Source organism: Dreissena polymorpha, chromosome 2 (genome assembly GCF_020536995.1).
Source record: "Dreissena polymorpha isolate Duluth1 chromosome 2, UMN_Dpol_1.0, whole genome shotgun sequence".
NCBI classification, from domain to species: Eukaryota; Metazoa; Mollusca; class Bivalvia; order Myida; family Dreissenidae; genus Dreissena; species Dreissena polymorpha.
This window is the reverse complement of record NC_068356.1, coordinates 27,935,763-27,961,091: the sequence shown is the minus strand read 5'-3', so window position 1 is coordinate 27,961,091 and position 25,329 is coordinate 27,935,763. Positions and strand designations below refer to the sequence as shown.

The following is a 25,329-nucleotide window of genomic DNA, read 5'->3' as shown; positions in this document are numbered from 1 at the left end:
TTTGCTATTGCAGGGATTTAGCATATTATAAATGCTAACAGATAATAATATGAAACAATGGTTTTTAGCACAATGTATTTTAAAATGGGGCCTATGTTCCTTAAAGATTAAACTTAAGAAATACCATTACTATCAAATATACAGGATAAAATGTGATAAAAATAACAACGAAAAAGTCCTAAGTACATATTTAACAAGAGCACCGCCTTGCGGGTGCAGACCGCTCATCTATTTTCTTTTTAAAGGTGAAGGGACTCTCATTTTCAATCACAAAGGAGGGAGGAGTGGAGTGAAGAGGGGTGTATAGTGTGGGGTTGTGGACATTTATTACATTATCTTCCAAAAAAGCGAAAAAAAAAAAAAAAAAAAAAAAAAAAAAAAAAATCGGGGGGGGGGGGGGGGGGGTGGGGGGTATAGTGTGAGGGTGTGGTGATAATTTGTGAGATGATCTTAAAAAAAAAAAAAAAATCAAAAAAATCAAAAAAAAAAATTTGGGGGGTGGGGTGGGGTGGGGGGGGTGGGGTGGGGGTATAGTGTGAGGGTGTGGTGGTCATTTGTGAGATGATCTTAAAAAAAAAAAAAAAAAAAAAAAATTAAAAAAAATTGGGGGGGGGAGAGGGGGGGAGGGGGGGGGAGGGCACGGGGGATGGTTTGGGTGAAGTCTATAGTGGTATGTCAGGTAAGAGTAGTTTCATCAAAGTATCAATCAAATCTAATCATAAATAAAGAAGTTATGGCAATTTTAGCAAAATTTAATAATTTGACCTTGAGAGTCAAGGTCATTCAAAGGTCAAAGTAAAATTCAAGTTGCCAGGTACAGTAACCTCATGATAGCATGTAAGTATTTGAAGTTTGAAAGCAATAGCCTTGATACTTCGAGTGGATCGAAACACAAAATTTAACCATATATTAAAAGTTACTAAGTCAAAAAAGGGCCATAATTCCGTAACAATGACAACCAGAGTTATGCAACTTGTCCTTTTACTGTACCCTTATGATAGTTTGTGAGTGTTCCAAGTATGAAAGCAGTATCTATGATACTTTAGGGGTAAAGTGACCAAAACATAAATCTTAACCAAATTTTCAATTTTCTAAGTATAAAGGGCCCATAATTCCGTCCAAATGCCAGTCAGAGTTACATAACTTTGCCTGCACCGTCCCCTTATGATAGTTCATAAATCTTGCAAGTATGAAAGCAATAGCTTTGATACTGTAGGAATAAAGTGGACCTAAACACAAAACTTAATCATATTTTCGATTTTCTAAGTATAAAAAGGGCACATAATTCTGTCAAAATGCCAGTCAGAGTTACATTACTTTGCCTGCACAGTCCCCTTATGATAGTTAGTAAGTGTTGCAAGTATGAAAGCAATAGCTTTGATGCTTAAGGAATAAAATGGACCTAAACACAAAACTTAACCAAAATTGTCAATTTTCTAAGTATAAAAAGGGCACATAATTCTGTCAAAATGCATGCCAGAGTTATCTAACTTTGCCTGCCCAGTCCCCTCATGATAGTAAGTAAGTGTACCAAGTTTGAATGCAATAGCATTGATACTTACTGAGAAAAGTGGAACTAAACGCAAAACTTAACCAAAATTTTCCATTTTTTAAGTATAAAAAGGGCACATAATTCTGTCAAAATGCACGCCAGAGTTATCTAACTTTGCCTGCCTAGTCCCCTCATGATAGTAAGTAAGTGTACCAAGTTTGAATGCAATAGCATTGATACTTTCTGAGAAAAGTGGACCTAAACGCAAAACTTAACCGGACGCCGACGCCAACGCCAACGCCAACGCCAACGCCGACGCCGACGCCGACGCCGACGCCAAGGTGATGACAATAGCTCATAATTTTTTTTCAAAAAATAGATGAGCTAAAAATGGATTATGGGTAATTACAGAAACTTTAAGGTCTACAAGAAAGGAGTTTTAAAAAATAAATAGATTCTCATGAAATATTTAGTGCAAGTATTTTACATATAAAAAATTTACATGGATATATTAATTATCTTCACACTTTTTTAACAGCATATTGTTTTCATCATGAGCAATTCATATTCCATAGGGGTCAATGAGAGTGGTCGCATTCAAATTGTATCACTACGCAAATTACCATTGCAAACACAACATTTACCAAAGAAATATTAAAGTTATTTGTTTGAAAAAGTAAGAACACCAATAATTATTAACAACTATGTGCACTTAATAAAATTATTACTGCCCATTTAAAACATTATTTACAAAAACTAGTACTCTCTTTGTATTGAAAACTGTATTTTTACTATATCTTTACAACAAAAATATGAACTTACAGACATGCAATGGTTTTAAGACACACTCAAATATGTACCTTTGTTGTTAATTCTGCAGCTTTTTCTGCGTCTTCACGAGTCTTATAGTCAATCATATGGTTATACAACTCCTTGTACAAGTCAACTGCTGCATCTTTCTTGTTTTTCTTCATCATCTTTGAAATCTCAACCAAAGCATCCTATATCACACAAAGTATGAAAAAACCTTGAAACATCTCACAATCTTTATTGCCCATGTAGGAAGATGATAAGATGTCTGTAGAAACTTGTGTGCGTAGGCTCAAAACAAATTTCGAAATTATTTTCTTTCATACATTTAAAAACAAGAGGGCCTGAAAGGCCCAAAGTCGCTCACCTGAGATTCTCAGGAACTGACCTGTTCAGTGCAGCCCAAGATTTCATATGAACAAAATGTTCTTACCAACTTTCATGACTGGTGAACACCCTGGCAGCCACGTTTTTCAACAGACCAGAACTATTTTCATACACATCCAAAGAAAATGTATCATTTAAACAAATATACTGACTAAGTTTCATGAAGATTCATTAGTCCATATAAGGTTAAATGCCCCGCCCACTGGTGGCCATGTTTTTCCAGCTACTGGAACCATTTTCGAACTTGTCCAAGATATCATTGGGACAAATCTTCTGACAAAGTTTCATGATGATTGTACAATAAATATGGCTTAAGAGTGTTAACAAGGTTTTACTTTAGCAATACAAGGAAAAATGCCACGCTGCCTTGGCGGCAATGTTTTTCCACCAACCGGAACCATTTTCGAACTAATCCAAGATATCATTGGGACAAATCATCTGACCAAGTTTCATGATGATCGGACAATAAGTGTGGCCTCTAAAGTGTTAACAAGGTTTTTCTTCAGCATGATATATATCCATATTAGGAAAAATGCCCTGCCCCCTGTTGCTCATGTTTTTTAAGCAACCAAAACCATTTTCGAACTCATCCAATATATCATTGGGACAAATCATCTGACCAAGTTTCATGAAGATCGGACAATAAATGTGGCCTCTAGAGTGTTAACAAGATTTTACTTTAGCCATATAAGGAAAAATGGCCCACCCCCTGGCAGCTATGTTGTTCAAGCAAATGTAACCATTTTGAACTCATCCAAGATATTATTGAGACCAATCTTCTGACCAAATTTCATGAAGATTGGACAATAAATGTGGTCTCTAGAGTGTTAACAAGGTTTTACCATAGCCATATTAGGAAACATGCCCCGCCCCTGCGCAGCAATGTTTTTCAAGCAAACGTAACCATTTTACAACTCATCCAAGATATCATTGAGACCAACTTCTGACCGAATTTCATGAAGATTGGAAATAAATGTGGCCTCTAAAGTGTTAACAAGGTTTTACTATAGTCATATTAGGAAAATGCCCCGCCCCTGGCGGTTATGTTTTTTAACCAACTGGCATCATTCTCGAACTTGTCCAACATTTTATTGGGATGAATCTTCTAACCAAGTTTCATGAAGATTGGACAATAAATGTGGCCTCTAGAGTGTTAACAAGGTTTTACTATAGCCATTTAAAGAAAAATGCCCCGCCCCTTGGCAGCCATGTTTTTCAAGCACACCTAACCATTTTCAAACTCATTTAAGATATCATTGAGACCAATCTTTTGACCAAATTTCATGAAGATTGGACAATAAATGTGGCCTCTGGAGTGTTAACAAGGCAAATGTTGATGGCGCACAGCGGTCGACGGATGAAAGACAAAAGGCGATCACAAAAGCTCACCATGAGCACATTGTGCTCAGGTGAGCTAAAAAGTCTCATAAAGACATAAGCTTCTCAGTGCAGCTTATGTTTTGAGAATCTCAATGACTTGTTACTTATCCATGTTTGTGATAGAAATAAACTTCTAGATGTGCAACCAAATGTAGTATGATGGTAACCCAGCCAAAGAGCTAAGATCCAAGGGATATGTTATCAACTGTCATGGGCATATAATACTTTTGATTATTGATACTATATGATTAAGCTAATTTCCAATAGACGGGTATATATGATAAATTGAGCAATATTGTTTCAAACTTTTTTTATTAAAGTTACTTGCCCAGCTGGACTACCAACTTTTGCTATCTACTGGTCCCTACTCTCAAATTAAATGGGCAGCCACTTACTTAAACCCCTGCACTTATTTCAGGCGTTATTTCCAACTCAATACTAGTATCTAAGAGAAGTTTTCCACAAAAACATTTACAGTTCAGTATTATTGTATAATATTACACTGTCCTGTTAGCAGAAAGATATAATGTTAAAATGACAAATTGATACTATTTAAATAACAAGATACATGTACATGTACATCTTTTCCTAAATAGTAAGAACCTGGATTTCCTGGTCTGGTTGCCCAAAGCACTCGAGTGCAGAGATGAACTTGTTTGTGAGTGGCAGGGAGTCTGGTCCAAGCAATGACACAATCCTACATAGCAACAGAAAAATGGGAAAGTACTTTTGTAAACACAAATAACAGCAGAAAACAGTAACTTTGCTATTACATGTATGTTGAATTGAAGGACCTTATTTCACTTTATGATCTCTAATTGACTATATGTGAAGTAGAATTAGATAAAACAGTGATAACCAATATACCTGCTTTAAAAGGGGCATAACTTTTGAAGTTTTTAAAAGAGGATGATACAAATCACACACCTTAATATCATAAAGAACAATGTCTGCAAGTTTTAATGTAATATGTTGAAAAGTGTAGGAAAAAGTCTGCAGACTAGTTTTTGTTTGCAAGGCAGAGCAACAGACAGACAAACATCCATATAGAAAGAGTGTATCCCCTGTAGTTTGTAGTGGTTGTTATAATGAGTTTTTTTGCTCTTTTTGTACTCAGTAATTCAGTTTGACATATCTTAGAGACGAAACAACTAAAAAAAGAGAGATGTTTCTTTTCTTAGCATTTCTGATGATATCATTATTCTTCACCTGTCCACTTGGTCCTTGTTCAGTTTGTCTTGTTTTGAAGATCCAAATGTGTAGCCTTCAAGGCTTAATTTCATAGGGTACACTACAGCCTGAAACATCATCATTTTGTTTTATATCTTTCTTTACCTTTCTATAAAATATTGTTGATATTGTAAAAAATTTGATTTGTGATTTTGTTTTTACACAATTATATTTGAAACTGAAAAAATTAGGTACAACTGCTTTCTCTTCAAGTATCTATGTTTCATCCAAAATAAATCCTCTTCAAAGTAAGAAAACTATGCCAATCAGTTACCAGATGTTTGGCTGCATTGACTAAGTGTAGACTGTAGTACCACATTTTACGTTGGTGTACATTATATTATGAACTACAGTACTCAATACGGTACTATGCTTTAGTAACAGATTCTAAGTTGCAATATGAGATTATAGACTGCCCTATCAAGAGCTGCTCACCTGTGGGTATTCCTGAGTGATACGTAGGATGATCTCATACACAGATGGGGCTTCCTGCTTGTCCATGAGTGCCAACATCTGACTGATCCACAGAATAAACATCCAGCTGGGCACATCAGCACACTGAAACATAGGTTCAGGAATTCATCATGGAATGACTAATACTAATTTAGTACTGAATTTGAATATTAAGGAGTCTACTGGTATCAAGTATTTGGTTGGTAATTGTGTACACAGTCCCAGTGTCTCCAACTGTGATCCACTTGCAATTATTCCTAAAAGCTTGAAATCACAGTGTCTGGCAAATAACTATGAGCATCACATTTATAATTTGTGAAGAATTATTACTAAAAAGTATGTAGAAATGCTTAGCATTTAGTCTTAAAACTGAAAGGGTATATACACAGCATTTTTTTAACATTACTATGCTTTATATCAGTAAGCTGTTTTGGTTTGCTGGTGATTATGAACAATTTCGTTCATACACCTACCTTTGCAATAAAAGTTGCTTTGGTCTGTGGATGCAATTCTAGGATCTGTAGTAACCGTGGAAACCTCTGTCTCGCCTCAGTGGAGTCCAGTTTTATTGAACGTAGCAAGCAGACAACCAGGGTCTCCGGAAACTGTTCAATACACTTTTCACCTATCTCTAGTTCTCCTGTAAATAGAAGTAGACCCTCTGATGTCATAGAAATGAGCTGCACCCCGAGAAAACGGGTTTAAATGCATGTGCGTGAAGTGTTGTTCCACATTCAGATGAGCCTGTGCAATCTGTACAGGGACACCATTTTCTGCTTTTATGGATTTTGTGTGTGTGTGTGAAGGAAGTTTCTTCTCAACAAAATTTCAGTCCAGGCAGAGAATATTGTCCCTGATTAGCCTATGCGGACTGCACAGGCTAATCTGGGACGTCACATTAAGAACATGCGTCAATCCCTGTTCCCCAAAACCCAGCTCAAATATTGGCCTTGAGTGACAGCAGGTGTGGATGGACAAACGATTTAGTTATTAGATTGGGGAATGTTGTATTATTGGTGGCTTCATGTTTGATCGAGTATACATTATATTTCTGCTATCTTAGAAATCTCAAGCAATGAATTGTCAAAAGGTATCAATTAACGAAAACCGATTACTTTCACTGACACTCAATTCATTCTTGGTTTGCGAGAGAAAAAGTTTACTCTACATTGAGAAATTGTTACAATGACCAATCAACCCTCTTTGCAATCCGGATCTCTTTTTCCCTTTTTTTTTTTAATAAGTGAGCAAATGAAGAACATTTGTTAATATACCTGAATTTCTTCTAGAATAAAACAGTGGAAACCCAAAATAATTGCCCACACAATGATAAGTAATTGAAGGATTTTTACTTCAAATTTATATACAGCAGACTTATAGTTCTTGCCTACAAGCACTTTTCTTTAATGAAATCTATCAACCAATAGAAGAAGTTTTATATATGCTTATTATAGATCATAGCATACACTCCATAGCAGCAAAATCATAATGAACAAGACTATTGCCAAGCAATATATGTCCCCTACTGGCTCCACCATTGTAAGAATTATTATTACTTTTAAAAAAATATTTGTTGCCATAGCAACCAGACTTTTTGACATATGAACCAAATGAAGTGACGTGCATAATGTCCATATTGCCATCTATCCATGTTTCATAAAAAAATATGAAGAACTTTTTAAGTTATCGCAGGATCCAGAAAAGTGTGACAGACTGACGGACTGACAGACAGACTGACAGACACACAGAGCACAAACCATAGGTCCCCTTCAGTGAAACCGGTACGGGACAATAATTATATTTTATTTAGATCATTATAGACATCTTTCATTTGATGATTGTGATACCATCTGATTTCATTCGGAGTATGGTGTCGCAGTATTTAGCAGTTGCTAAGTAGGCTAGTTCCTGTGAGTGTTCCCCCGTGTGGTCGTCCCCAGCTGTGTTGTCCACAGCTAGGCTGGCTCTCATCTCCTTGAAACCTTGCGAGATAAGTTCTTCAGTCAGCTGGAAACAAGGATCAGGCATTCAATTTTATAGGTTTTCAGATTGTATGAATAAGCATATGAATAAATTAACCTCTTTATCAGAAAAACAATGTATTGCAGCTTAGTGAACGGGACAGTGGTCTCATGGTAGGATGCTGGTTTAGGGATTGGAAGATTCTTGGTTTAAATCCTCATCAGACCCAGAATGTTTCTGAGCAAAAAATAAAAGCCAACATGCTCTTTTCCTCCACCCAGGTGCATAAATGTTAACCTGTTAGGGAAATGAGCCAATGTTCTGTAGCTGCAGACTGTGCCCAATGTAAACAGACAACTATTATCCCACTGATCTGAGGTAAATGTGAACATCTGCGTAAGATAGGCCTAGTATCGCTTAATGGGTCATTGTCGGCCTGAAATTTGCCCACAAGTCACCGGGGGATGACTAGAAGCCGATTCTTGTCACCCTAGGGTCTTCAAGCTGACGCTAGTCACCTCTGGGTGACATGAAGCCGATTGTAGTCAACTGGGGGTGACATGAAGCCGATTCTTGTCACCCAGGGGTGACTTCAAGCCGATTCTAGTCACCCTCCAAATCAGCATAAAGTCATCCTCGGCAACAATTTTACTTTTTCAACAAAAAAATACATGATTTGGTCGTTCATATGCGAGGAAATTTGTGTAAAAATACTAAAAAACGGAAGTAGAGCTAGTCTAAAAAAAACTAAATTAATTAATTGCGGGAGTCAGATGTGGATGCGGTGCTGTTTGATAAAAACAAGAGCTGTCACCATAGGATGGCTTATGCCCCCTATAAACGCTTGATAGAAGTTATGAGCTTTTTTCGAAACCTAAACGCAGATTTCGAAACCTAAATGTGGACCCTAAGTTCAAGGTCACAGGGGTCAAAATTTGTGTGCGTATGGAAAGGCCTTGTCCCAATACACATGCATACCAAATATGAAGGTTATATCTCAAGGGACATAGAAGTTATGAGCATTTTTCGAAACCTAAACGCAGATTTCAAAACCTAAACGCGGACCCTAAGTTCAAGGTCAAGGTCACAAGGGTAAACATTTTTGTGCGTATGGAAAGGCCTTGTCCATATACACATGCATACCAAATATGAAGGTTATATCTCAAGGGACATAGAAGTTATGAGCATTTTTCGAAACCTAACCGCAAAGTATGACGGAAAGACGGACAGACAGACAGACGGACAGACAGACAGACAGACGGACAGTCTGATCACTATATGCCCCCTTTTCTTCGAAAGGGGGCATAAAAATACACTGGTGACTAGAGGCTGATTCTTGTCACCCGGGTGTGACTAGAAGCCGATTCATGTCACCCTTGGGTGACATGAAGCCGATTCTAGTTATCCGGGGGTGACTAGCTTCGGCTTGAAGTCAACCCCGGGTGACAAGAATCGGCTTCTAGTCACCCGTGTATTTTTTTATCAAACGTGGTGACTTGTAGGCCATTTCAGGTCGACAATGACCAAATGAGCCTTAGTATCAATATCAGAATATAAACCCATGACATAACATGAACCTTCACCTTAGCAATATCTAAGAGATACAAGTAGGAGCAAACATACAAGCAACGCTCTAGAACAACTGGACTTAATGAGTGTCCTTTATAGAAAAAATTCCATAAAAGCATGCCAACTTCACAGGGTTATCTGGGATGACACTTAATGCCCATGCAGTTAGTCTAATTTTACCACAATGAAGCTCATATATTAAACACAGACACCAAACAATGCAAAAAGTTGTAAAAAAGATTGAAACCTTATCATCATAGCATATGGTAAAGCACCTGTATTTTACTCATAGACTTTAGGCCAGTGTAATGGAGAAGTTTCTGTATGGCCTTTGACCCCTCCGCCAGACCCCTCAGGTCCATGTCCTGTATGCCCAGGGCCACTAGTTGTCTTCCTCGGCCCTTCAGAGTGTGGTGCTGCCGAACCAGGGATGGTCGAGACAGCAGGCAATCATTGCCCTCCAGCTTTCCTGCAATTATGTAACATGAAATGACACTTACTACACGTAGCACGGATATACCAATAACATGTCAAAGCAGTGAACAATACAACATCTTTCAACAACATAAAATTATAGGTACTGTTCCTTTGAAAGTTTGCTCGCAACCTGCAAGAATGCCAACCAATAACAAAGCTTTCTCAAAACAGATTTAAACTATTCTTTGTCTTTGATAGCATACTGTACATAACCTTCCATAATGACCCCAAAGACATATTTGACTTTCAATTAAATCTTAAAATTTTACAGTGGAAACCCTCCAAACTGGATTCTCTCTATACCAGAATCCTCTCTAAACCGGACAAATTCTCCGGTCCCATTTTTTTTCCCTATAAAAATATGCGTAAAATATCTCCTCAAGACCGGAATCCCCTCAATTCCGAATATCGGTCATTCTTTGGATCAAAATTGGGTAATTCCATATGTAATTGTACCTCTCTAAACCGCTCTGGGCCAGTTTATTGCACCTCAGACCTAGTGTCAAAAAGTTGTGAATAGCGGATTAAAGACGCGTGAAATTAATACAGGTGGAGGAAAAATGTGCAAACTGTAAAAATCGCAAAACAATTTAAAGATACTTGTTCTGTAATGTACATATCGCTCAATAGATGTGATAATACTGATTATAATTACTGATAACAAACATAGAGTTCTTTAGTGTTTTTTGTTTTGATATAGGAAGCCGTGCTAAATTTTAATAATCTTTATGCTATTTAATTTTGTGTTGTTTTTTACAATTGCTCATTTAGTGTCATATAAAATGGTTATTTGCAGAGTTCTTGAAGCAGTTGCATTAAAATATTCATTTAGATTTTCAAATTGGTAATAAAGATAACTAAGACTAAAAATATCCGAACCTCCATCTAAGCGATGGCGCGTGGAATTGTCTCTAGAATACAAAATCAAACTGATTAAAGAGTCAGAGTTGTTGCCAAAACCTACACTCGTGATGCTGTCAGAAAAATATTGGGAAGGAAAGTCGACAATCGGGGATATTGTGCGAAAAAAGTCTGCGTATATATTTTTCAGTGTGAAAAGGAACTAAATTCACCTTACACATGCATGAATGTATAAAATTGTTTGTTTTTCAGGGTGCACTGTTTGATCTATGTTGTGACTGATATTGCTTTCGAATCAACAGATTAAGAGACATGTTCTTCCTGTGTGATGCAATATGAATGAATGTTATATATAAATAAACTATGAAAATTTGCTGAAAGTGTTTTTTCCACTTTTGGCTATGTAATTGACCTTCTGAAAGTAAAAAAAGTCAATGTCCCCTCTAAACTGGAATCCTCTCTAAACCGGAATTTTCTCTCGGTCCTGGGGGATTCCGGTTTAGAGGGGTTCCACTGTAGTTACGGAATATACTAGTAGAAGCTTAAACCTTCACAAATTCTAAGTAAATAACTAAGTTTGCCTTACATACTGGTAACAGATATTAGCATTTGCCAGTGAATTATATTATTACCATAAAGTTTCAATTTAATTACTGAAAAAGAGACAGAGATACATACTTGTTGGATGCACACTTTCAAATATTAAACCTGAATTATCTGCTAACAAAAAGAACCATGAACACCACAGTTAAGCGCTAGACAATAACCTACAATAAAAGTTTGCTAACACATATACAAAGACTTTGTTGAATATCTGTTGAGGATATAGAGACATGGATTTGTTGAATGCAAACTTTAACCATGGATTATTAACCCTTTCCCACTTAGAAGCAAAGTGAAAATGGCTATGTGCAAACAGCATAAAACCAGAACAGCCTGCGAGTAACTCGCAGTTTGTTCAGGTTTAATTCTGTTTGCTGCTCATAAGTATCTAAGGTTAAGAGATGAATCCTTAAAAACTTGAATCTAGTAAGAAAGGTCTTAAACTAAATATAACTTTCTAAGGGACTACAAATGCCTGAAAATATATATTTTAGTGGTAAAGGGTAAATGAAAAGATAATCTAAAAGTGCATACTTCTCATATTAGAATCTCCTGAACAACTGGCAGTCTAGAGTGCTATTTAACATTAATTTTAAGATTCCAATGTATGCAATTTAAAGCAAATACAGAGTTCATGATAAAACTTAATTGTAGAGGATTTTTGAGACACCATCAGGTCTGATTCCGTTACAATATATATGCAGACCTGGATTAAAAGAATTGTATTTAAGGTAGCGCATCCCTAATGATTTCCCGCGATTTATTTTACAATCATTGCTGATCTTCAATGATCGGTTATTTCCGAGAGATGCATTTTATTTTTTTCAAACTTCGAATTTTGATATATGTTTACGTAATTCCTTTAGAATACATTATTTTCACAATAAATATTGACTTTTATCCAAATATCATCTGAAAAAAGATTTCGCGATTTCTTCAAAGATCGAAGAGCCTTTTTACCTGTTTACTTATGGATATCTAATTTAAACTTGCACTAATGTGAAGCTGTCGTGGTCGAGTGGTTAAGGCCATGGACTAGAAATCTTTTGGGATCTTCCCGCGCAGGTTCGAATCCTGCCGACATCGCATACTTTTTGCGACACGTTTTATTTCTTTTCTAACGTAATTTGATTTAATATAGCATATAAGCCATGTTTATTGTTAAATATGTTGAAATTTTTATGCACATCCTTCAATTTTTAAAATTAAAACAACGTTATGGCTAAATTGGATGATTTACTGCTGAAAATACGAATGATGCATGTTGCATTTTTATTTTTATTTCAAAAAGTAAACGGTAAATCTGTCTATTTCTTGGTATTTTTGCTGTATATAGTGTTTCTATAAAAACTAAATTTAAAATATAACTTAAATGATACTATTTTGAATTGTATGACACTTTGTTTTAAACCGACCCAATTTTTACTTGGCTGAAATCACTTACATTTCATGGCGCTCTTCCATAGATAAAAATTTGTCAAAAATAAATGTCTGTAAAAGAATACTTATTTCATCTTGTTTAAACTTTAAACACCTTTACTGCATCTGTACACACCAACTTCATGCCCATATTTGAAAATTTGAATGAATTATGGAACTTTTATATACCCCAGGGGTGAAAATAAACTGGATAAAAGCGGAGCGTGGGGGTGGTTTTGAAAAAATCAGTATATTTTTTTAAAAAGCATGGAAAGCCTACCTACAAATTTGCATGTAGTTCAGTGAAATGATGCTGATTAAGAAAATTAATTAGATTATATTTGGATATGTGCTCATTAGGCGTGCACTACCTTAACTTCTACCTTTACGCATACATATAACAGTACAGGCAACAGTGCATGCAAAGACAAAGTGAACAGAAAGTATAAGCTAACCGAGTTGATCGAAGGCTGTAAAAAGTGAGTTGAGTGTGTCCTCAGACCATGGTTCCAGTGAGGTCTCCACCTTCTTGTAGTGAGTGCTGGCATACAGCATGGTCCACATGCAGAGGGGATCCTGGTTGGCACTGGCCTTGCAGTCCTTAGGAGAGAAATGTTGCAGAGCATTAGATATGGCTGAGAACAGAAGCAGTCTGGATAGAAGTTAAATGTTAATGAGAATAAGATGTTTTGAGAATAGAACATTTCATTTGAATATAATGCTATATGAAAATTAACAATTCCTCCGAGTATAAAGTTACTGAGAATATCATGCTCTTGATCAATCAATGTAATTGCCAATTTAACAGTTGCTGACCATCAAATATTCTTGAACATTACCACATTCCTGAAAATAAAATTTATGTGAAAATAAAAACTTTTTTCACAGAATTTCATGTTTGAAAAAATTCTTTCTCTCAGATAAATATAATTGTTATTGTGAAAAACGCATTTATAAGTTTTCTAGAGAACATAATTATTGAAAATGAAATATTAATGAGAATATAATTCAATATTATAGGTAGATTGAACATCAGGACACATTTAATAAGTGTCACGAAAATATAATGTCACAAATTAGCCCGTCAGTGCAGGCAAACTTGCTTACTGAATATGTCTCCTTGAGAAGTCGCAGTGTGAGAGCGAAGTTGTTCTGGTTTGTACAGCTCTGGGCCATGGCGAGCCTCAGTCTCAGTTTGATGTCCAGGAACATGTCCTCTCCATCCACAGACTGCTGGGAGTCATCCTGCCTCCGTAGGCGACTGCTGATGTGGTCCAGGTACACAGATCTGGAGGCAATAAGAGTTGCCACGGTTACATTACAATGCCATTTAGAATACACTGTTGAGCACAATGTATAGTAGACACTCCTCAAGGCTGGATAACAAATATTACTTAATAGTAAATAACAAAAATGACTTAACAGTAAATAACAAATATGAATTTACAGTACATAACAAACATGACTTTACAGTAAATAACAAATATGACTTTCCAGTACATAAGAATATGACTTTCCAGTACATAACAAATATGACTTTACAGTACATAACAAATATGAATTAACAGTACATAACATAAATGACTTTACGATAGATGACACATATGATAAAACAATACACAAAAAAAACATATGAGAAGAGTCCTGCCAAATAACTCTTAATTCCATTTCCAGCATAGCTCCAGATCAGCCTGCACACCTGCTAAGTCTGGTCAGGAGCAACTCTGTCTAATCATGACTTTGAGACCATGAAACATTGATTGACTGGAACCATGATAATGCCAGAACATTATTTGTAAACAAACATTAGTGCAATAATAATGATAACAAATACCTTGATAATGTAACCATGCTCAAAATTACGACTATAGCCGACCTATTAAGGATGACATCGTCCCATACTCCAACTGGGTCAGTCAGCTGGTGAGGACAGCGGCTGTTCCAGCGACATACCAGACCCTGGGCAGGAACAGGAGAGCTGAAATTGGCTTCGTCAGCCATAAATGTGAGAAACTCGTGCATCTCTATCAGTGGCTGCAGTCTCTGGAGTGTGGACTCTCTACTGCTTATCATCAGGATATCTGTACTGCTCCAATCCTGGTCAAATTCAGATGTAAATACATGCAAAGTTATTATAGGGGATACAAAAAAAATTTGGGGCCCCTATATTTATAAATCCTAAAATTAATTATAAAACAATTATGAAACACAATGCCCCCGACTGCGCTTTGAAGTCCCACAGCAGCTATTTTAGAGATAACGAGGCCCATGATAACTTAGCCAAATATCAATGGACTGGAACTAGTATCACACTTTACCTGTAAGTCATGTAGGTAGACTCACACCAAATAAAGGTCACAGTGACCTTGACCTTTGACCCAGTGACCTCAAACCATGTTTGATTGTAGATCTCAATGAGATGCATGCACATGTGAAGTTTAAAGAACATAGACCCAAGAGTTTTCATTTTATGAGCAAGGTTAAAGTTTTGGGACAGACAATACATACAATAACAGACAGACAGACAGACAGACAGACAGACAGACAGACAGACAGACAGACAGACAGACAGACAGACAGACAGACAGACAGACAGACAGACAGACAGACAGACAGACAGACAGACAGACAGACAGACAGACAGACAGACAGACAGACAGACAGACAGACAGACAGACAGACAGACAGACAGAAAGACAGACAGACAGACAGACAAACAGACACAGACAGACAGACACAGACAGACAGACAGACAGACAGACAGACAGAAAGGCCAAAAACAATATACCCCCTGATAATTCAATCTCGGGGCATAAAAAACACAATATATAATTATGTAGACTATGGCCTCTTATGTTAAGTTCATGTTACAATTAAATGACAATATTTTGTTTCTTTATTAGCCAATTTAAGTACATATTTTGTCAAATGGATATTGCCCCTGATTCTCTCATTTCAAACTATAAATTTTATGAGTCGCGTTTTGGAAAAACTGGGCTAAATGCATGTGCAACAAGTGTTATACCAGATTAGCCAGTGTGGTCCACATAGGCTTATCAGGGAGGACACTTCCACTTTTATAAAAATTATGTTTTAAGGAGGTTCCATCCAAACAAAAATCTGGTGTAGATGGAAAGCGTTGTCCCTGATAAGCCTGTGCTGACTGAACAGATAAATATGTTTTAGCTTTAAGCACTTGCATTAAGTCCAGTTTTCCCAAAGTGTGACTCATACATATTGCAGTAGTGCCTGGCCCTATCAATGGTATACTAACCTGAAGGAAGGCAGCTAGCGAGTTATTGCAGTAGTGCCTGGCCCTATCAATGTTATACTGACCTGAAGGAAGGCAGCTAGCGCATTATTGCAGTAGTGCCTGGCCCTATCAATGTTATACTGACCTGAAGGAAGGCAGCTAGCGCATTATTGCAGTAGTGCCTGGCCCTATCAATGGTATACTGACCTGTAGGAAGGCAGCTAGCGCGTTATTGCAGTAGTGCCTGGCCCTATCAATGGTATACTGACCTGAAGGAAGGCAGCTAGAGCATTATTGCAGTAGTGCCTGGCCCTATCAATGGTATACTGACCTGAAGGCAGGCAGCTAGCGAGTTATTGCAGTAGTGCCTGGCCTTATCAATGGTATACTGACCTGAAGGAAGGCAGCTATTGCGTTATTGCAGTAGTGCCTGGCCCTATCAATAGTATACTGACCTGAAGGAAGGCAGCGAGAGCCTGGCCCTATCAATGGTATACTGACCTGAAGGAAGGCAGCTAGAGCGTTTTTGAAGTAGTGCCTGGCCCTATCAATTGTATACTGACCTGAAGGAAGGCAGCTAGAGCGTTATTGCAGTAGTGCATGGCCCTTTCAATGGTATACTGACCTGAAGGAAGGCAGCTAGTGTGTTATTGCAGTAGTGCCTGGCCCTATCAATGGTATACTGACCTGAAGGCAGGCAGCTAGTGTGTTATTGCAGTAGTGCCTGGCCCTATCAATGGTATACTGACCTGAAGGCAGGCAGCTAGTGTGTTATTGCAGTAGTGCCTGGCCCTATCAATGGTATACTGACCTGAAGGAAGGCAGCTAGCGAGTTATAGCAGTAGTGCCTGGCACTATCAATGGTATACTGACCTGAAGGAAGGCAGCTAGCGCATTATTGTAGTAGAGCATGGCCCTATCAATGGTATACTTACCTGAAGGCAGGCAGCTAGCCAGTTATTGAAGTAGTGCCTGGCACTATCAATGGTATACAGACCTGAAGGAAGGCAGCTAGCGCATTATTAGTGCCTGGCCCTATCAATGGTATACTTACCTGAAAGATGGCAATTAGCGCATTATTGCAGTAGTGCCTGGCCCTATCATTGGTATACTTACCTGTAGGAAGGCAGCTAGCGCATTATTGCAGTAGTGCCTGGCCCAATCAATGGTATACTGACCTGAAGGCAGGCAGCTAGTGCATTATTGCAGTAGTGCCTGGCCCTATCAATTGTATACTGACCTGAAGGCAGGCAGCTAGCGCATTATTGCAGTAGTGCCTGGCCCAATCAATGGTATACTGACCTGAAGGCAGGCAGCTAGCGCATTATTGCAGAAGTGCCTGGCCCAATCAATGGTATACTGACCTGAAGGCAGGCAGCTAGTGCATTATTGCAGTAGTGCCTGGCCCTATCAATTGTATACTGACCTGAAGGCAGGCAGCTAGCGCATTATTGCAGTAGTGCCTGGCCCAATCAATGGTATACTGACCTGAAGGCAGGCAGCTAGCGCATTATTGCAGAAGTGCCTGGCCCAATCAATGGTATACTGACCTGAAGGCAGGCAGCTAGTGCATTATTGCAGTAGTGCCTGGCCCTATCAATTGTATACTGACCTGAAGGCAGGCAGCTAGTGCATTATTGCAGTAGTGCCTGGCCCAATCAATGGTATACTGACCTGAAGGCAGGCAGCTAGTGCATTATTGCAGTAGTGCCTGGCCCTATCAATTGTATACTGACCTGAAGGCAGGCAGCTAGCGCATTATTGCAGTAGTTCCTGGCCCTATCAATGGTATACTGACCTGAAGGCAAGCAGCTAGTGCATTATTGCAGTAGTGCCTGGCCCTATCAATGTTATACTGACCTGAAGGAAGGCAGCTAGTGCATTATTGCAGTAGTGCCTGGCCCTATCAATGGTATACTGACCTGAAGGCAGGCAGCTAGCGCATTATTGCAGTAGTGCCTGGCCCTATCAATGGTATACTGACCTGAAAGAAGGCAGCTAGAGCATTATTGCAGTAGTGCCTGGCCCTATCAATGGTATACTGACCTGAAAGAAAGCAGCTAGAGCATTATTGCAGTAGTGCCTGGCCCTATCAATGGTATACTGACCTGAAAGAAGGCAGCTAGAGCATTATTGCAGTAGTGCCTGGCCCTATCAATGGTATACTGACCTGAAAGAAGGCAGCTAGCGCATTATTGCAGTAGTGCCTGGCCCTATCAATGGTATACTGACCTGAAGGAAGGCAGCTAGTGCATTATTGCAGTAGTGCCTGGCACTTTCAATTGTATACTGACCTGAAGGCAGGCAGCTAGCGCATTATTGCAGTAGTGCCTGGCCCTATCAATGTTATACTGACCTGAAGGCAGGCAGCCAGTGCATTATTGCAGTAATGCCTAGCCCAATCAATGGTATACTGACCTGAAGGCAGGCAGCTAGCGCATTATTGCAGAAGTGCCTGGCCCAATCAATGGTATACTGACCTGAAGGCAGGCAGCTAGTGCATTATTGCAGTAGTGCCTGGCCCTATCAATTGTATACTGACCTGAAGGCAGGCAGCTAGCGCATTATTGCAGTAGTGCCTGGCCCAATCAATGGTATACTGACCTGAAGGCAGGCAGCTAGCGCATTATTGCAGAAGTGCCTGGCCCAATCAATGGTATACTGACCTGAAGGCAGGCAGCTAGTGCATTATTGCAGTAGTGCCTGGCCCTATCAATTGTATACTGACCTGAAGGCAGGCAGCTAGTGCATTATTGCAGTAGTGCCTGGCCCAATCAATGGTATACTGACCTGAAGGCAGGCAGCTAGTGCATTATTGCAGTAGTGCCTGGCCCTATCAATTGTATACTGACCTGAAGGCAGGCAGCTAGCGCATTATTGCAGTAGTTCCTGGCCCTATCAATGGTATACTGACCTGAAGGCAAGCAGCTAGTGCATTATTGCAGTAGTGCCTGGCCCTATCAATGTTATACTGACCTGAAGGAAGGCAGCTAGTGCATTATTGCAGTAGTGCCTGGCCCTATCAATGGTATACTGACCTGAAGGCAGGCAGCTAGCGCATTATTGCAGTAGTGCCTGGCCCTATCAATGGTATACTGACCTGAAAGAAGGCAGCTAGAGCATTATTGCAGTAGTGCCTGGCCCTATCAATGGTATACTGACCTGAAAGAAAGCAGCTAGAGCATTATTGCAGTAGTGCCTGGCCCTATCAATGGTATACTGACCTGAAAGAAGGCAGCTAGAGCATTATTGCAGTAGTGCCTGGCCCTATCAATGGTATACTGACCTGAAAGAAGGCAGCTAGCGCATTATTGCAGTAGTGCCTGGCCCTATCAATGGTATACTGACCTGAAGGAAGGCAGCTAGTGCATTATTGCAGTAGTGCCTGGCACTTTCAATTGTATACTGACCTGAAGGCAGGCAGCTAGCGCATTATTGCAGTAGTGCCTGGCCCTATCAATGTTATACTGACCTGAAGGCAGGCAGCCAGTGCATTATTGCAGTAATGCCTAGCCCTATCTATGGTATACTGACCTGAAGGAGTGCAGCTAGCACGTTATTGCAGTAGTGCCTGGCCCTGTCAATGGTATACTGACCTGAAGGCAGGCAGCTAGTGCATTATTGCAGTAGTGCCTGGCGCTATCAATTGTATACTGACCTGAAGGCAGGCAGCTAGCGAGTTATTGCAGTAGTGCCTGGCCCTATCAATAGCATACTGACCTGAAGGAATGCAGCTAGTGCATTATTGCAGAAGTGCTTGGCCCTATCAATGGTATACTGACCTGAAGGAAGGCAGCTAGCGCATTATTGCAGTAGTGCCTGGCCCTATCAATGGTATACTGACCTGAAGGCAGGCAGCTAGTGCATTATTGCAGTAGTGCCTGGCCCTATCAATGGTACACTGACCTGAAGGAAGGCAGCTAGCGCGTTATTGCAGTAGTGCTTGGCCCTATCAATGGTACACTGACCTGAAGGAAGGCAGCTAGCGCGTTATTGCAGTAGTGCCTGGCCCTATCAATAGTATACTTACCTGAAGGAAGGCAGCTAGCGCATTATTGCAGTAGTGCCTGGCCCTATCATAGTCCTCCTGCCACAGGTACATCAGGGCCAGCATTGGGCTGTAGCCACTCTGCAAATCAACACAGAATTACCATCATTTTGTACAACCTTACATAGACTGGTAGGTAAGAAGATGCTTTTAATCATTAATAAAGCCTTGTTTGGGAAAACTTGTTTTGATGCATGTGCCTTAAGTGTCATTCCTGTGCAGTCTGTACATGCTAATCATAGCTGACACTTTACATCAAGACTTGATTTTAGTTTAAAAGAGACCTCCATAACAGCGTAAAGTGTCGTCCTCGATTAGCATGTGCGGACTGCAGGCTAGTCTCAGACAAAATTTCAAGTACTTGCATTAAACCCTGTGTTCCTATACACGACTAAATTATATATCATTATATGTCAATAATGTAAATTTTCCATCTATTTGCATACAAAACTCCTGTTACAAAAGAGTACCTTAATGACTCAGTTTCAGACACTCCAAAATTTCGGACACCCTCTTTTTTAGCCAAAATAATTATTTTTCATGACTCTAAATTTTCTGACATGCGGGTTTTTCATCTATCATTCATGACTCTTGAATTTTGGACAGTATATCTTACAGCGCTATTTTACCAGACTTCGGCCCTTTATTCGGTTATCTTGTGAAACTTTGATCATCGATTTTTACAAGCAGATTAAGGTCATAAAACCAGGCATATGCATGCCTGAGGGCGATGGACCATAACATTTGCGTAATTGGGTAGATAACCATTTGTGCCGGTAGAAAACAATCGATACACCCAACAGTATTTGAAATGATATCATCCTATTAAGAAAGCAGTATGTTTAATGTTTTTAATTTTTTGTTCTGTATCATTTCAGGTAAGAGTTAGCAAATCTGTGAAGTTGTATTCATTTTAAAGAAGAACAAGATGTGTTTGTGAAACACTATGTCCCCCCGATATATTTGACCTTTGACCTTGAAGGATGACCTTGACCTTTGACCATTCAAAATGTGCAGCTCCATGAGATACATATGCATGCCAAATATCAAGTTGCTATCTTCAATACTGCAAAAGTTATGGCCAATGTTACAGTTTGACGCAAACAAACCAACAAATAAACCAACAAACAGACAGGGCAAAAACAATATGTCCCACAGTATAGACTGGGGTACATAAAAATAAGAGTAAATCATAAGAAAATTAATGTGCATTAATTTATTGCTTTTATTTCAATATAATTATAATTTTTCTGACACTCAATTTTTGTCTCTAAATTTAAGGACACCTGTAATTTTTGAATATTTTCTGTATCTAAATTTTTGGACACATTTATTATTTTTAAGTGTTTGAAAACTTAAGAGTAATTATGGTATACACACTTCCAAAGCAAGCTTATAGTCAGGTGTTTTCATGGACGTATCCACAAAGTCAAGCAGGGATTGTTGGTTCTCATCCCCATTCAAAAGCAGCTTCACTTTGCTCTTCAACAGGAACGGTAGATAATGCTCCTGCAATGAAAACATGCATACAATTACAAATGGCTGCATCTTGAACTAGGTCCTTAAGATAAACCTTATGATTTACATTTAATTTTAACCTTTCTCATTACAGACTCACATTCATAGTTTGAAAGAAACGTGATTCATAGGTCTCTGATGTGAATTAATAATAATTATTTATTCTGAACATTCAAATATGGTGCAATATTTAATTTTTATTTTATGGAAAACAATCCTCAAAATTACAAGCAAACAGATCATGTTTTGAGTGTAGTTTTCGTGTGTTTTTTTATTCCCAGATTTTGTATTGAGCAGTAATTCAGTCTAATCAAGGTCAGGAATCAATTGCTGCAATCCATGGATATCAATTAAAAGGTTCTACCAACTGAGCTAGCCGGACGCATATTTACCTGTAGAAAGGTGTCCTCCCAGACCTTGGTCAACACAAGAGGTTTGGTGTCTCCAGCTATGGCTTCAACAGTGCTGGCCTCTAGAGTATCCCACTGGGCAAGGCTCATCAGGCACTGACAACAGGCACATACTATCATCAGGCACTGACAACAGGCATATACTATCATCAGGCACTGACAACAGGCTCATATTATCATCAGACACTAACAAAAGGCACATACTATCATCAGGCACTGACAACAGGCACATACTTTCATCAGACACTGACAACTTGCACATACTATCATCAGGCACTGACAAAAGGCGCATACTATCATCAGGCACTGACAACTTGCACATACTATCATCAGGCACTGACAACAGGCTCATACTATCATCAGGCACTGACAACTTGCACATACTATCATCAGGCACTGACAACATGCTCATACTATCATCAGGCACTTACAACAGGCTCATACTATCATCAGGCACTTACAACAGGCTCATACTATCATCAGGCACTTACAACAGGCTCATACTATCATCAGGCACTTACAACAGGCTCATACTATCATCAGGCACTGACAACAGGCTCATACTATCATCAGGCACTTACAGCATGCTCATACTATCATCAGGCACTGACAACAGGCTCATACTATCATCAGGCACTGACAACAGGCTCATACTATCATTAGGCACTGACAACAGGCTCATACTATCATCAGGCACTTACAACATGCTCATACTATCATCAGGCACTTACAACAGGCTCATACTATCATCAGGCACTGACAACAGGCTCATACTATCATCAGGCACTGACAACAGGCTCATACTATCATCAGGCACTGACAACAGGCTCATACTATCATCAGGCACTTACAACAGGCTCATACTATCATCAGGCACTTACAACATGCTCATACTATCATCAGGCACTGACAACATGCTCATACTATCATCAGGCACTGACAACAGGCTCATACTATCATCAGGCACTTACAACAGGCTCATACTATCATCAGGCACTTACAACAGACTCATACTATCATCAGGCACTGACAACAGGCTCATACTATCATCAGGCACTTACAACAGACTCATACTATCATCAGGCACTTACAACAGACTCATACTATCATCAGGCACTTACAACAGGCTCATACTATCATCAGGCACTTACAACAGGCTCATACTATCATCAGGCACTTACAACAGGCTCATACTATCATCAGGCACTGACAACAGGCTCATACTATCATCAGGCACTTACAACAGACTCATACTATCATCAGGCACTTACAACAGGCTCATACTATCATCAGGCACTGACAACAGGCTCATACTATCATCAGGCACTTACAACATGCTCATACTATCATCAGGCACTGACAACATGCTCATACTATCATCAGGCACTTACAACATGCTCATACTATCATCTGGCACTGACAACATGCTCATACTATCATCAGGCACTGACAACATGCTCATACTATCATCAGGCACTTACAACAGGCTCATACTATCATCAGGCACTGACAACAGGCTCATACTATCATCAGGCACTTACAACATGCTCATACTATCATCAGGCACTTACAACATGCTCATACTATCATCAGGCACTGACAACATGCTCATACTATCATCAGGCACTGACAACATGCTCATACTATCATCAGGCACTGACAACATGCTCATACTATCATCAGGCACTTACAACATGCTCATACTATCATCAGGCACTGACAACAGGCTCATACTATCATCAGGCACTGACAACAGGCTCATACTATCATCAGGCACTTACAACAGGCTCATACTATCATCAGGCACTTACAACAGGCTCATACTATCATCAGGCACTGACAACAGGCTCATACTATCATCAGGCACTTACAACATGCTCATACTATCATCAGGCACTGACAACAGGCTCATACTATCATCAGGCACTGACAACAGGCTCATACTATCATCAGGCACTTACAACATGCTCATACTATCATCAGGCACTGACAACAGGCTCATACTATCATCAGGCACTGACAACAGGCATATACTATCATCAGGCACTGACAACTTGCACATACTATCATCAGGCACTGACAACAGGCTCATACTATCATCAGGCACTGACAACAGACTCATACTATCATCAGGCACTGACAACAGGCATATACTATCATCAGGCACTGACAACTTGCACATACTATCATCAGGCACTTACAACAGGCTCATACTATCATCAGGCACTGACAACAGACTCATACTATCATCAGGCACTTACAACAGGCTCATACTATCATCAGGCACTGACAACAGACTCATACTATCATCAGGCACTGACAACAGGCTCATACTATCATCAGGCACTTACAACAGGCTCAAACTATCATCAGGCACTTACAGCATGCTCATACTATCATCAGGCACTGACAACAGGCTCAAACTATCATCAGGCACTTACAGCATGCTCATACTATCATCAGGCACTTACAACAGGCTCAAACTATCATCAGGCACTTACAGCATGCTCATACTATCATCAGGCACTTACAACATGCTCAAACTATCATCAGGCACTTACAGCATGCTCAAACTATCATCAGGCACTTACAGCATGCTCATACTATCATCAGGCACTGACAACAGACTCATACTATCATCAGGCACTTACAACAGGCTCATACTATCATCAGGCACTGACAACAGACTCATACTATCATCAGGCACTGACAACAGGCTCATACTATCATCAGGCACTTACAACAGACTCATACTATCATCAGGCACTTACAACAGACTCATTATATCATCAGGCACTTACAACAGGCTCATACTATCATCAGGCACTGACAACAGGCTCATACTATCATCAGGCACTGACAACAGGCTCATACTATCATCAGGCACTTACAACAGACTCATATTATCATCAGGCACTTACAACAGGCTCATACTATCATCAGGCACTTACAACAGACTCATACTATCATCAGGCACTTACAACATGCTCATACTATCATCAGGCACTTACAACATGCTCATACTATCATCAGGCACTGACAACAGGCTCATACTATCATCTGGCACTTACAACAGGCTCATACTATCATCAGGCACTTACAACAGACTCATATTATCATCAGACACTAACAAAAGGCACATACTATCATCAGGCACTTACAACAGACTCATATTATCATCAGACACTAACAAAAGGCACATACTTTCATCAGGCACTGACAACAGGCTCATACTATCATCAGGCACTGACAACAGGCTCATACTATCATCAGGCACTGACAACAGGCTCATACTATCATCAGGCACTGACAACAGGCTCATACTATCATCAGGCACTGACAACAGGCTCATACTATCATCAGGCACTTACAACAGACTCATACTTTCATCAGGCACTGACAACAGGCTCATACTATCATCAGGCACTTACAACAGGCTCATACTATCATCAGGCAC

At 39.4% G+C, this 25,329-nt stretch overlaps 1 protein-coding gene and 1 long non-coding RNA gene across 6 annotated transcripts in view; both read right to left on the bottom strand.

Moving 5' to 3' along the window:
- The window catches only part of LOC127866349 (DNA-dependent protein kinase catalytic subunit-like), a 130,948-nt gene that overhangs the window by 10,372 nt on the left and 95,247 nt on the right, over positions 1-25,329 (bottom strand). For all 5 annotated transcript variants that reach the window (XM_052406820.1, XM_052406821.1, XM_052406819.1 and 2 more), the window contains 13 exons: positions 21,855-21,968; positions 21,325-21,453; positions 19,927-20,025; positions 14,520-14,740; positions 13,751-13,931; positions 13,099-13,243; positions 9,559-9,752; positions 7,600-7,759; positions 6,226-6,392; positions 5,735-5,857; positions 5,279-5,367; positions 4,673-4,766; positions 2,353-2,493 (listed from right to left, as the gene is read on the bottom strand). In XM_052406820.1, coding sequence (XP_052262780.1) covers positions 2,353-2,493; positions 4,673-4,766; positions 5,279-5,367; positions 5,735-5,857; positions 6,226-6,392; positions 7,600-7,759; positions 9,559-9,752; positions 13,099-13,243; positions 13,751-13,931; positions 14,520-14,740; positions 19,927-20,025; positions 21,325-21,453; positions 21,855-21,968 — 1,857 coding nt within the window. The remainder of the gene's footprint in view (positions 1-2,352; positions 2,494-4,672; positions 4,767-5,278; positions 5,368-5,734; positions 5,858-6,225; positions 6,393-7,599; positions 7,760-9,558; positions 9,753-13,098; positions 13,244-13,750; positions 13,932-14,519; positions 14,741-19,926; positions 20,026-21,324; positions 21,454-21,854; positions 21,969-25,329) is intronic.
- On the bottom strand, positions 17,777-19,655 carry LOC127866362 (uncharacterized). The gene is made up of 3 exons (XR_008042969.1): positions 19,369-19,655; positions 18,811-18,996; positions 17,777-17,880 (listed from the first exon to the last, which is right to left on the bottom strand). It is a non-coding gene; the product is annotated as an uncharacterized LOC127866362 (long non-coding RNA).